This window comes from Ranitomeya imitator, chromosome 10, assembly GCF_032444005.1.
Source record: "Ranitomeya imitator isolate aRanImi1 chromosome 10, aRanImi1.pri, whole genome shotgun sequence".
Taxonomy (NCBI): Eukaryota; Metazoa; Chordata; class Amphibia; order Anura; family Dendrobatidae; genus Ranitomeya; species Ranitomeya imitator.
The window spans coordinates 112,886,931-112,899,702 of NC_091291.1; the positions used below are offsets into that span (position 1 = coordinate 112,886,931).

Genomic DNA, 12,772 nt, shown 5'->3' on the forward strand with positions numbered 1-12,772 from the left:
TGTAAATTTGGTGTTAGTCAGGATGCTTTAACCCCCATTCATGTTTCAGGTGGTGAGTCCTCATGTCGTGATGGGACACTTTCAATGACTCACCAGGGGGAGAGTGTAACACCTGCACTGGGAACTGTTAGGGCAGCTACTGGTATACTGGGATTTACAGACACTAAGAAGAGCTTTGCAGCTGCTGTTATACCAGGACCTACAGACATTAGCAGATTTTCCTCTGAGCTGCAGTGGACTACAATTCCCAAGGACCCCTGGACTACAATTCCCAGGGATCCTTGTTTGAGTCAGATGACACAGCTTGGATTGGAGGAGGAGGGACTTGGAGGCAGGAGCTGGGGAGAAAGTGAAACTAAGGATTCACAGGAAGAAAAGAGCGTGGTATCTTGTTGGGAGAGACGGAGCACGGGGGACTTGCCTGGCCCCATGCTGCAGGGTTGCTGTCCTCCCGGATATACTCGAGTTGCTGGAGAGAGTGCGACTTTGTGTTACCCTCTGGAGCAAGTTGCATCAAAAACTTGGAGATTTCTGCCTGCACTCCCACCGTATAAAGGACTGAATCCGGCCGCCCCCCAGCTGGTGTCCAGAGAACCATCCGACCATTAGAGACGTGCCATGAGTGACTTTCTGAGACTTGTGGTCCTACCAGCGTTATTTACAGTGAGTACATTACAGCTCAGACTATTGCCAGTTATATTCGTCTAAGTGCACCAACTGTTTTAATTTGCGCGCCTGCATCCGCGGCAACTGGGCCCCAACGTTTGGACTGAGTTAAACTAGAAGAAACAAACAAAAAACCCTACTACGTTATACTTGCAGGGTTGAAGTAGAATTAGAGTGAGATGTGTATATGACCTTGACAGAGCACAGTTATTTGTATTTCATGTTATTCTTTTAAATCCATCTAATTTATGCTGCATAGCAATAAACCTGTTAAACTGTTTTACTCCTGATCCCTGTGAGTGTGTACTGAGAGTGGCAGGGGCTTCCCGAATCAGCCCCTGGCAGAAGATAATAGCCCTTCTGCAGTCCCAGAGAGAGGACTCCAATCAAGATTCGGGTGGAGGCACTGCGCCCTGGAGAGGTGAGACCCCCCATAACACCCAGTGTACCGTGGTAGCCCTAAAGGGGTGTTACATATATATATATATATATATATATATATATACATATATATATATATATATATATATATATATATATATATATTTATTAGTAGTCCAAAAAAGGAAGCAGCACACCACTCTGTGAATAAGGGGCTATTTTATTTATATATCTATCTATCTATCATGTGCTAGTTCTCGCCTGGTGAGCAGTTGCTCAGAAACGTGCAGGGGATACCCGTCTGGAAACGCGCGTCAGGGGCACAACTTGTTAGCAAGGCTTCATACCAAGCAAAGAAAAAAAAAAGCACAAAATTGAGCTTAAATTGAGTTGGTACACATGCAGAGGTTAAACGCATGTTCACATTGGCCACAAAACATTGAAACCTAAAAGAGAAAAAAGTAAATGAAAACCCTGATGCAACTAAGTACAAAAGCAAAAGTGCATTTAACCCCTTCCCGACCCATGACGCCACGTAGGCGTCATGAAAGTCGGTGCCAATCCGACCCATGACGCCTATGTGGCGTCATGGAAAGATCGCGTCCCTGCAGATCGGGTGAAAGGGTTAACTCCCATTTCACCCGATCTGCAGGGACAGGGGGAGTGGTAGTTTAGCCCAGGGGGGGTGGCTTCACCCCCCCCGTGGCTACGATTGCTCTGATTGGCTGTTGAAAGTGAAACTGCCAATCAGAGCGATTTGTAATATTTCACCTATTATAACTGGTGAAATATTACAATCCAGCCATGGCCGATGCTGCAATATCATCGGCCATGGCTGGAAACACTAATGAGCCCCCACCCCACCCCACCGATCGCCCCCCCAGCCCTCCGATCTGTCCGGTACACTGCTCCGGCTCCCCTCCGTCCTGTGCTCCGCTCCCCCCGTGCTCTTGTCCGCTCCCCCCGTACTCCAATCACCCCCCCCCCGTGCTCCAATCACCCCCCCTGCACTCCGATCCACCCCCCTGCAGTCCGATCCACCCCCCCGCAGTCCGATCCACCCCCCCTGCAGTCCGATCCACCCCCCGATGCTCCAATGCACCCCCCCGTGCTCAGATTCACCCCCCCGCGCTCCGATCCACCCCCCCATGCTCCGATCCCCCCCCCCCGTGCTCCCCCCCACCCCATCATACTTACTGATCCTGCCGGGGTCCGTCCGTCTTCTCCCTGGGCGCCGCCATCTTCCAAAAAGGCGGGCGCATGCGCAGTGCGCCCGCCGAATCTGCCGGCCGGCAGATTCGTTCCAAAGTGCATTTTGATCACTGAGATATAATCTATCACAGTGATCAAAATAAAAAAAATAATAAATGACCCCCCCCTTTGTCACCCCCATAGGTAGGGACAATAAAAAAATAAAGAATTTTTTTTTTTCACTAATGTTAGAATAGGGTTAGGGGTAGGGTTATGGCTAGGGTTAGGGCTAGGGTTAGGTGTAGGGGTAGGGTTAGGGTTAGGGCTAGGGTTAGGGGTAGGGGTAGGGGTAGGGTTAGGGCTAGGATTAGGGTTAGGGCTAGGGCTAGGGTTAGGGTTAGGGTTAGGGCTAGGGTTAGGGCTAGGGTTAGGGCTAGGGTTAGGGCTAGGGTTAGGGCTAGGGTTAGGGCTAGGGTTAGGGTTTCGGTATGTGCACACGTATTCTGGTCCTCTGCGGATTTTTCCGCTGCGGATTTGATAAATCCGCAGTGCTAAACCGCTGCGGATTTATGGCGGATTTACTGCGTTTTCTCTGCGCATTTCACTGCGGTTTTACAACTGCGATTTTCTATTGGAGCAGTTGTAAAACCGCTGCGGAATCCGCAGAAAGAAGCAACATGCTGCGGAATGTAAACCGCTGCGTTTCCGTGCAGTTTTTCCGCAGCATGTGTACAGCGATTTTTGTTTCCCATAGGTTTACATTGAACTGTAAACTCATGGGAAACTGCTGCGGATCCGCAGCATTTTCCGCAGCGTGTGCAAATACCTTTAGAATTAGGCTATGTGCACACGGTGCGGATTTGGCTGCGGATCCGCAGCAGTGTTCCATCAGGTTTACAGTTCCATGTAAACATATGGAAAACCAAATCCGCTGTGCCCATGGTGCAGAAAATACCACGCGGAAACGCTGCGTTGTATTTTCCGCAGCATGTCAATTCTTTGTGCGGATTCCGCAGCGTTTTACACCTGTTCCTCAATAGGAATCCGCAGGTGAAATCAGCACAAAAAACACTGGAAATCCGCGGAAAATCCGCAGGTAAAACGCAGTGCCTTTTACCCGTGGATTTTTCAAAAATGATGCTGAAAAATCTCACACGAATCCGCAACGTGGGCACATAGCCTTAGGGTTAGGGTTGGAATTAGGGTTGTGGCTACAGTTGGGATTAGGGTTAGGGGTGTGGGGGGGTTAGTGTTGGAGGTAGAATTGAGGGGTTTCCACTGTTTAGGCACATCAGGGGTCTCCAAACGCAACATGGCGCCACCATTGATTCCAGCCAATCTTGTATTCAAAAAGTCAAATGGTGCTCCCTCACTTCCGAGCCCCGACGTGTGCCCAAACAGTGGTTTACCCCCACATATGGGGTACCAGCATACTCAGGATAAACTGCGCAACAATTCCTGGGGTCCAATTTCTCCTGTAACCCTTGTGAATCTAAAAAAATGCTTGCTAAAACATCATTTTTGAGGAAAGAAAAATGATTTTTTATTTTCACGGCTCTGCGTTGTAAACGTCTGTGAAGCACTTGGGGGTTCAAAGTGCTCACCACATATCTAGATAAGTTCCTTGGGGGGTCTAGTTTCTAAAATGGGGTCACTTGTGGGGGGTTTCTACTGTTTAGGCACACCAGGGACTCTGCAAACGCAACGTGACGCCCGCAGAGCATTCCATCAAAGTCTGCATTTCAAAACGTCACTACTTCAATTCCGAGCCCCGATATGTGCCCAAACAGTAGTTTACCCCCACATATAGGGGTATCACCGTACTCAGGAGAAACTGGACAACAAATTTTGGGGTCAAATTTCTCCTGTTACCCTTGGGAAAATTAAAAAATTCTGGGCTAAATAATTATTTTTGAGGAAAGAAAACGTATTTATTATTTTCACGGCTCTGCATTATAAACTTCTGTGAAGCACTTGGGGGTTCAAAGTGCTCACCACACATCTAGATAAGTTCCTTTCGGGGTCTAGTTTCCAAAATGGGGTCACTTGTGGGGGGTTTCTACTGTTTAGCCACATCAGGGGCTCTGCAAACGCAACGTGACGCCCACAGACCATTCCATCAAAGTCTGCATTTCAAAACGTCACTACTTCACTTCCGAGTCCCGGCATGTGCCCAAACAGTGGTTTACCCCCACATATGGGGTATCAGCGTACTCAAGAGAAACTGGACAACAACTTTTGGGGTCAAATTTCTCCTGTTACCCTTGGGAAAATAAAAAATTGCAGGCTAAAAGATCATTTTTGAGAAAATAATTTTTTATTTTTATTTTCATGGCTCTGCGTTATAAACTTCTGTGAAGCACTTGGGGGTTCAAAGTCCTCACCACACATCTAGATTAGTTCCTTTGGGGGTCTAGTTTCCAAAATGGGGTCATTTGTGGGGGATCTCCAATGTTTAGGCACACAGGGGCTCGCCAAACGTGACATGGTGTCCGCTAATGATTGGAGCTAATTTTCCATTTAAAAAGCCAAATGGCGTGCCTTCCCTTCAGAGCCCTGCCGTGCGCCCAAACAGTGGTTTACCCCCACATATGGGGTATCAGCTTACTCAGGACAAACTGGACAACAACATTTGGGGTCCAATTTCTCCTATTACCCTTGGCAAAATAGGAAATTCCAGGCTAAAAAATCATTTTTGAGGAAAGAAAAATTATTTTTTATTTTCATGGCTCTGCGTTATAAACTTCTGTGAAGCACTTGGGGGTTTAAAGTGCTCAATATGCATCTAGATAAGTTCCTTGGGGGGTCTAGTTTCCAAAATGGGGTCACTTGTGGGGGAGCTCCAATGTTTAGGCACACAGGGGCTCTCCAAACGCGACATGGTGTCCGCTAACGATGGAGATAATTTTCCATTCAAAAAGTCAAATGGCGCTCCTTCCCTTCCGAGCTTTACCATGTGCCCAAACAGTGGTTTACCCCCACATGTGAGGCATTGGTGTACTCAGGAGAAATTGCCCAACAAATTTTAGGATCCATTTTATCCTGTTGCCCATGTGAAAATGAAAAAATTGAGGCTAAAAGAATTTTTTTGTGAAAAAAAAGTACTTTTTCATTTTTACGGATCAATTTGTGAAGCACCTGGGGGTTCAAAGTGCTCACCATGCATCTAGATAAGTTCCTTGGGGCGTCTAGTTTCCAAAATGGGGTCACTTGTGGGGGAGCTCCAATTTTTAGGCACGCGGGGGCTCTCCAAACGTGACATGGTGTCCGCTAAAGAGTGGAGCCAATTTTTAATTCAAAAAGTCAAATGGCGCTCCTTCCCTTCCAAGCCCTGCTGTGCGCCCAAACAGTGGTTTACCCCCACATATGAGGTATCAGCGTACTCAGGACAAATTGGACAACAACTTTCGTGGTTCACTTTCTCCTTTTACCATTGGGAAAATAAAAAAATTGTTGCTAAAAGATAATTTTTGTGACTAAAAAGTTAAATGTTCATTTTTTCCTTCCATGTTGCTTCTGCTGCTGTGAAGTACTTGAAGGGTTAATAAACTTCTTGAATGTGGTTTTGAGTACCTTGAGGGGTGCATTTATTAGAATGGTGTCACTTTTGGGTATTTTCAGCCATATAGACCCCGCAAACTGACTTCAAATGTGAGGTGGTCCCTAAAAAAAATGATTTTGTAAATTTCGTTGTAAAAATGAGAAATCGCTGGTCAAATTTTAACCCTTATAACTTCCTAGCAAAAAAAAATTTTGTTTCCAAAATTGTGCTGATGTAAAGTAGACATGTGGGAAATGTTATTTATTAACTATTTTGTGTCACATACAGTGGGGCAAAAAAGTATTTAGTCAGTCAGCAATAGTGCAAGTTCCACCACTTAAAAAGATGAGGCGTCTGTAATTTACATCATAGGTAGACCTCAACTATGGGAGACAAACTGAGAAAAAAAAATCCAGAAAATCACATTGTCTGTTTTTTTTATCATTTTATTTGCATATTATGGTGGAAAATAAGTATTTGGTCAGAAACAAACAATCAAGATTTCTGGCTCTCACAGACCTGTAACTTCTTTTTTAAGAGTCTCCTCTTTCCTCCACTCATTACCTGTAGTAATGGCACCTGTTTAAACTTGTTATCAGTATAAAAAGACACCTGTGCACACCCTCAAACAGTCTGACTCCAAACTCCACTATGGTGAAGACCAAAGAGCTGTCAAAGGACACCAGAAACAAAATTGTAGCCCTGCACCAGGCTGGGAAGACTGAATCTGCAATAGCCAACCAGCTTGGAGTGAAGAAATCAACAGTGGGAGCAATAATTAGAAAATGGAAGACATACAAGACCACTGATAATCTCCCTCGATCTGGGGCTCCACGCAAAATCCCACCCCGTGGGGTCAGAATGATCACAAGAACGGTGAGCAAAAATCCCAGAACCACGCGGGGGGACCTAGTGAATGAACTGCAGAGAGCTGGGACCAATGTAACAAGGCCTACCATAAGTAACACACTACGCCACCATGGACTCAGATCCTGCATTGCCAGATGTGTCCCACTGCTTAAGCCAGTACATGTCCGGGCCCGTCTGAAGTTTGCTAGAAAGCATTTGGATGATCCAGAGGAGTTTTGGGAGAATGTCCTATGGTCTGATGAAACCAAACTGGAACTGTTTGGTAGAAACACAACTTGTCGTGTTTGGAGGAAAAAGAATACTGAGTTGCATCCATCAAACACCATACCTACTGTAAAGCATGGTGGTGGAAACATCATGCTTTGGGGCTGTTTCTCTGCAAAGGGGCCAGGACGACTGATCCGGGTACATGAAAGAATGAATGGGGCCATGTATCGTGAGATTTTGGGTGCAAACTTCCTTCCATCAGCAAGGGCATTGAAGATAAAACGTGGCTGGGTCTTTCAACATGACAATGATCCAAAGCACACCGCCAGGGCAACGAAGGAGTGGCTTCGTAAGAAGCATTTCAAGGTCCTGGAGTGGCCTAGCCAGTCTCCAGATCTCAACCCTATAGAAAACCTTTGGAGGGAGTTGAAAGTCCGTGTTGCCAAGCGAAAAGCCAAAAACATCACTGCTCTAGAGGAGATCTGCATGGAGGAATGGGCCAACATACCAACAGTGTGTGGCAACCTTGTGAAGACTTACAGAAAACGTTTGACCTCTGTCATTGCCAACAAAGGATATATTACAAAGTATTGAGATGAAATTTTGTTTCTGACCAAATACTTATTTTCAACCATAATATGCAAATAAAATGTTAAAAAAACAGACAATGTGATTTTCTGGATTTTTTTTCTCAGTTTGTCTCCCATAGTTGAGGTCTACCTATGATGTAAATTACAGACGCCTCTCATCTTTTTAAGTGGTGGAACTTGCACTATTGCTGACTGACTAAATACTTTTTTGCCCCACTGTAACTCTCTGGTTTAACAGAATAAAAATTCAAAATGTGAAAATTGCGAAATTTTCAAAATTTTCGCCAAATTTCCATTTTTATCACAAATAAACGCAGAATTTATTGACCTAAATTTACCACTAACATGAAGCCCAATATGTCACGAAAAAACAGTCTCAGAACCGCTAGGATCCGTTGAAGCGTTCCTGAGTTATTACCTCATAAAGGAACACTGGTCAGAATTGCAAAAAACGGCAAGGTCTTTAAGGTCAAAATAGGCTGGGTCATGAAGGGGTTAAATAACACAGAGTTTTTAGTAATACTGTGTTTTGATAAAAAAAAATAGCACAAAAGCCAATAGCTTTTGTGCTATTTATTGATCAAAAAACAGTTTTACTAAAAACTCTGTTATTTAAATGCACTTTTGCTTTTTTACTTTGTTACATCAGGGTTCTCGTTTACTTTTTTCTCTTGTAGGTTTCATACCAAACAAGCCATAATCAAAAATTTGTTTTCCAAAATTTTCACACTAGATCAGTCCTTGATAATTGGAAGCTGGGGATTTATATTCCTTTACTAAGTAACCTGCAGTGTTAACACAAACTTTCTAGAGGCAAAATGGCAATTAAACTCTATAGTTATTAGAAAATACCAGATGTCACTTTACCTACAACACAAGTGACAGTAATCCGCTCACACAGGAGAGCGGCACCCGGAGGAAGAGACCTGACAGGATCCAGTCTGTATAGCAAATATAACAAGACTTGTCCTAGGCCGAACGGCATCCTTCTCTTGGCATAATTACAAAAATATTAAGAGAATGGCAGTGACAGACCAGTCAGATCATCTGCAGCCACCACAAATATTGTATTAAATGGATTGCCCAATACATTTTCTTTTAACAATAAAAATTAACAACAAAAAATCAAGAAGATCCCATTCTCCGTAACTGGACCCCACCATTATTTGGTACTGCACCTCATGCTCCCCGATAGTCTCTTTACTTCCTCTTATGGCGAGGGATGTTATGAGATTGGTGCAGTGGTCACCTCATATGCCATCTCATAGGATAGGGGATCACATTGATCTCTGGAGTCCAACCAATGGGACAGCCATAAATACCCAATACAGGGCCACATCTGAATGGAGCAAAAGTTGAACATGTGCACCTCTATTAATTTTCTATGGGACTGCTGTCCTCAGGATTGGTGGGAGACCCAGCGGTCAGGCCAGAAGCGATCACAATACTGTTCCTCATGTTCCCAGCCAGTCATCTTGCATCCTCTTCTGCCAAGTGACAACTGCAGCCAATCAGCAGTCACTAATTGGCTGCAGTGGTCAAATGATATCTGAGTCAGAAGAATAGTATGGTAGCTCTTTCTTTAGGCTTAGATAATTTGTGCCTGCTGCAGCCAATCAGTGACCCAACAGTGCGTAATCTGCCGGCCCATGAGCACTGCAGCCAAAGACCGCAGTACACAGGAGTCAAGTAGTTAAGTATATGGTTTTTATTAAAATTATTATTATTATTATGATCACCATGGGCCCTTAAAAAAAAAAAAAACTGCTAGAAATATTGCACACCATATGAAAGTAAATGAGGAATAGATACTTTATCATAATACATATGAAAACATACATAAAAGAAACAGGACAATATGGAGAGAACATTCAACATGAAAAAAATAGGTACAAACTACATCGTAGGAAGAGGCAGGGGATCGTAGGGAGAGGCAGAGGATCGTAGGGAGAGGCAGAGGTTCGTAGGGAGAGGCAGAGGATCGTAGGGAGAGGCAGAGGATCGTAGGGAGAGGCAGGGGATCGTAGGGAGAGGCAGAGGATCGTAGGGAGAGGCAGAGGATCGTAGGGAGAGGCAGAGGATCGTAGGGAGAGGCAGAGGTTCATAGGGAGAGGCAGGGGATCGTAGGGAGAGGCAGAGGTTCATAGGGAGAGGCAGAGGTTCATAGGGAGAGGCAGGGGATCGTAGGGAGAGGCAGGGGATCGTAGGGAGAGGCAGGGGATCGTAGGGAGAGGCAGAGGATCGTAGGGAGAGGCAGAGGATCGTAGGGAGAGGCAGAGGATCGTAGGGAGAGGCAGAGGATCGTAGGGAGAGGCAGAGGATCGTAGGGAGAGGCAGAGGATCGTAGGGAGAGGCAGAGGATCGTAGGGAGAAGCAGAGGATCGTAGAGAGGCAGAGGATCGTAGAGAGAGGCAGGGGATCGTAGAGAGAGGCAGGGGATCGTAGGGAGAGGCAGGGGATCGTAGGGAGAGGCAGGGGATCGTAGGGAGAGGCAGGGGATCGTAGGGAGAGGCAGAGGATCGTAGGGAGAGGCAGAGGATCGTAGGGAGAAGCAGAGGATCGTAGAGAGGCAGAGGATCGTAGAGAGAGGCAGGGGATCGTAGAGAGAGGCAGGGGATCGTAGGGAGAGGCAGGGGATCGTAGGGAGAGGCAGGGGATCGTAGGGAGAGGCAGGGGATCGTAGGGAGAGGCAGGGGATCGTAGGGAGAGGCAGGGGATCGTAGGGAGAGGCAGGGGATCGTAGGGAGAGGCAGAGGATCGTAGGGAGAGGCAGAGGATCGTAGGGAGAGGCAGAGGATCGTAGGGAGAAGCAGAGGATCGTAGAGAGGCAGAGGATCGTAGAGAGAGGCAGGGGTTCGTAGAGAGAGGCAGGGGATCGTAGGGAGAGGCAGGGGATCGTAGGGAGAGGCAGGGGATCGTAGGGAGAGGCAGGGGAACGAAGGGAGAGGCAGGGGATCGTAGGGAGAGGCAGGGGATCGTAGGGAGAGGCAGGGGATCGTAGGGAGAGGCAGGAGATCGTAGGGAGAGGCAGGAGATCGTAGGGAGAGGCAGGGGATCGTAGGGAGCGGCAGGGGATCGTAGGGAGCGGCAGGGGATCGTAGGGAGCGGCAGGGGATCGTAGGGAGAGGCAGGGGATCGTAGGGAGAGGCAGGAGATCGTAGGGAGAGGCAGGAGATCGTAGGGAGAGGCAGGAGATCGTAGGGAGAGGCAGGAGATCATAGGGAGAGGCAGGGGATCGTAGGGAGAGGGAGAGGATCGTAGGGAGAGGCAGAGGATCGTAGGGAGAGGCAGAGGATCGTAGGGAGAGGCAGAGAATAGTAGGGATAGGCAGAGTCTTAGAACCTAGACCCCCACCGATCAGATCTGAATTAACGAGCCAGCAACATAAAAATTATTTACCAAAAGTATACGTAATTAATCTTTCAATTTTCTGACATCTTGACCAAACTACTAACTTTAGAAGAAATTATTTTTATGACCGTACAAAATAGGGCCATTACTGTTAAGAACCATACTTGCCTTGAACATTTGCTTCACTTTCTGCCGAGGCAGGTTGACATTCAGTTTGTGCATCAGTTGTAGAACCTCATTTATGCTTAAGCTGCCATCTCCATTCTTATCGGCCTCGTCAAATGTCTGCTTCAACCATATTTGTCAGGAGTTAAGGAGCGAAACTGAAGATCATGTAAGAAAATGATATTACTCCGCACATTTTACCACTTCTCTATACAGGATGAATGTCTAAATGCGATTATAGGAGAGTGAGGCAGTCAGGTGGACCGAATCCATAGAAGCCATACTGGCCCAGCAACATCTATGGCTTTCGAGATAGGTTAGGGCAGTGGTCCCCAGACTCCCCAACTCCGGTCTTCAAGATCCACCAACAGGTCATGTATTTAGGATTTCCTTAGTATTGCACAGGTGATGGAATTCTTGCCTTTCTATCTAATGCTATTATCACCTGGGCAATACTAAAGACCTATCTTGAGGACCGAAGTTGGGGGAACACTGGTTTAGGGGCATACTTGGTATGTTCGCTAGCTACATCAGAATCGGACAGATTTCAACATGCTTTTAGATAATGATAAAACGACTACAATTGCAAAGAACAATACAATGCTATAAACATGAGCATCACTAACAAAAGCAAAGCTAAACGTCTTTGAGCCACAATGGACATTTATCTCCTATCCGGAGCATATACAACAAATGTCTGATCTCTGGGGGCCTCATGAGGACTATAACGCAGGCCCTGAGTCGACCATAGTGAGGAGGAGTTTGCAAGTTTCAGCATTCGAGCACATCTCCTACTGCTCCATTTGTGGTCTATGGGGCCAATGAGAATTGCCCTCGTCCTTTTCCATCAGCCACATAGACAAAGGAGCAATACGGTGCATGCTGGAATTTGCTCCACTCCCATGCCTCTCCCTGGGACCCTCATTCAAATAATTGTGTTGTCTGACCCCAGAAAATTGACAGGGACATGCTTTCTTTCTTAAAATGAGGAGCAGCCACCCAAGCCGCCATACCACCAGCCATATCTGCAATCGGGCCCCCGCTACCGCGTGTCATCTACAATATCGGCACCATCATGCGAAAGAGTAAAGTTACGACCTCTCAAACTCCAAGTTCAGAGGCAATTGTCACCCCTGCACCTTTAATATCTACTACCTCCAAATATCCAATAGCACATGTCTGACTTCACCGGCAGAAAGGCGCTTTGTCCATTATTTCTGTAGCTCTTAGCATTCTTGTCTCTTAGTTATTGGTTTACAGCATCATCATTTTTTGGCAGCTCATCAATACAACTCCACAAACAACGAGAGAATTGGAATTACTACGGCCAAACAAATCTGTACTAATAACCTCTGACTGAAGGCTTCCTGGCACAGACTTGTATGAACATCTTGTAACATCGTTGCACTGACAACTTTTTTTCTTGTACCGGGGCGGTCAAGAGTCATAGAGTTGAGCGAATGTTTCAATATTCGGTTTCGATCGCCGGTGAATATTGTATTTGCAATATTCGCCGAACAAAGCCGAATGACATGGTAGTCAATGGGAGTAGAAATGAGCGAATATGTTTGGATACGATCGTCAAACATAAATTCGGCATGAATAGGGTACCAATATGGCACAAATATGGCAAATTTGGATTTGGCAACAGTTTCCGAACATATTCGCTCATCTTTAACATGACCACCCACTGCAGCTCAGCTCCATCAATAGTAACAGGCTGCAGCTTCTAGGTACACAGCTGTATAGAGAAAACCTGCAAAAGGGACACAAAACTGCGCCACCCATCCCATAGGTTAGACTCACGGTT

General features: G+C 46.1%; 1 protein-coding gene across 1 annotated transcript in view; it reads right to left on the reverse strand.

Moving 5' to 3' along the window:
• PLCH2 (phospholipase C eta 2) overlaps positions 1-12,772 on the reverse strand; it is a 770,253-nt gene that overhangs the window by 207,109 nt on the left and 550,372 nt on the right. Inside the window, exon 5 of the mRNA XM_069741627.1 lies at positions 10,966-11,093. Coding sequence (XP_069597728.1) covers positions 10,966-11,093 — 128 coding nt within the window. The remainder of the gene's footprint in view (positions 1-10,965; positions 11,094-12,772) is intronic.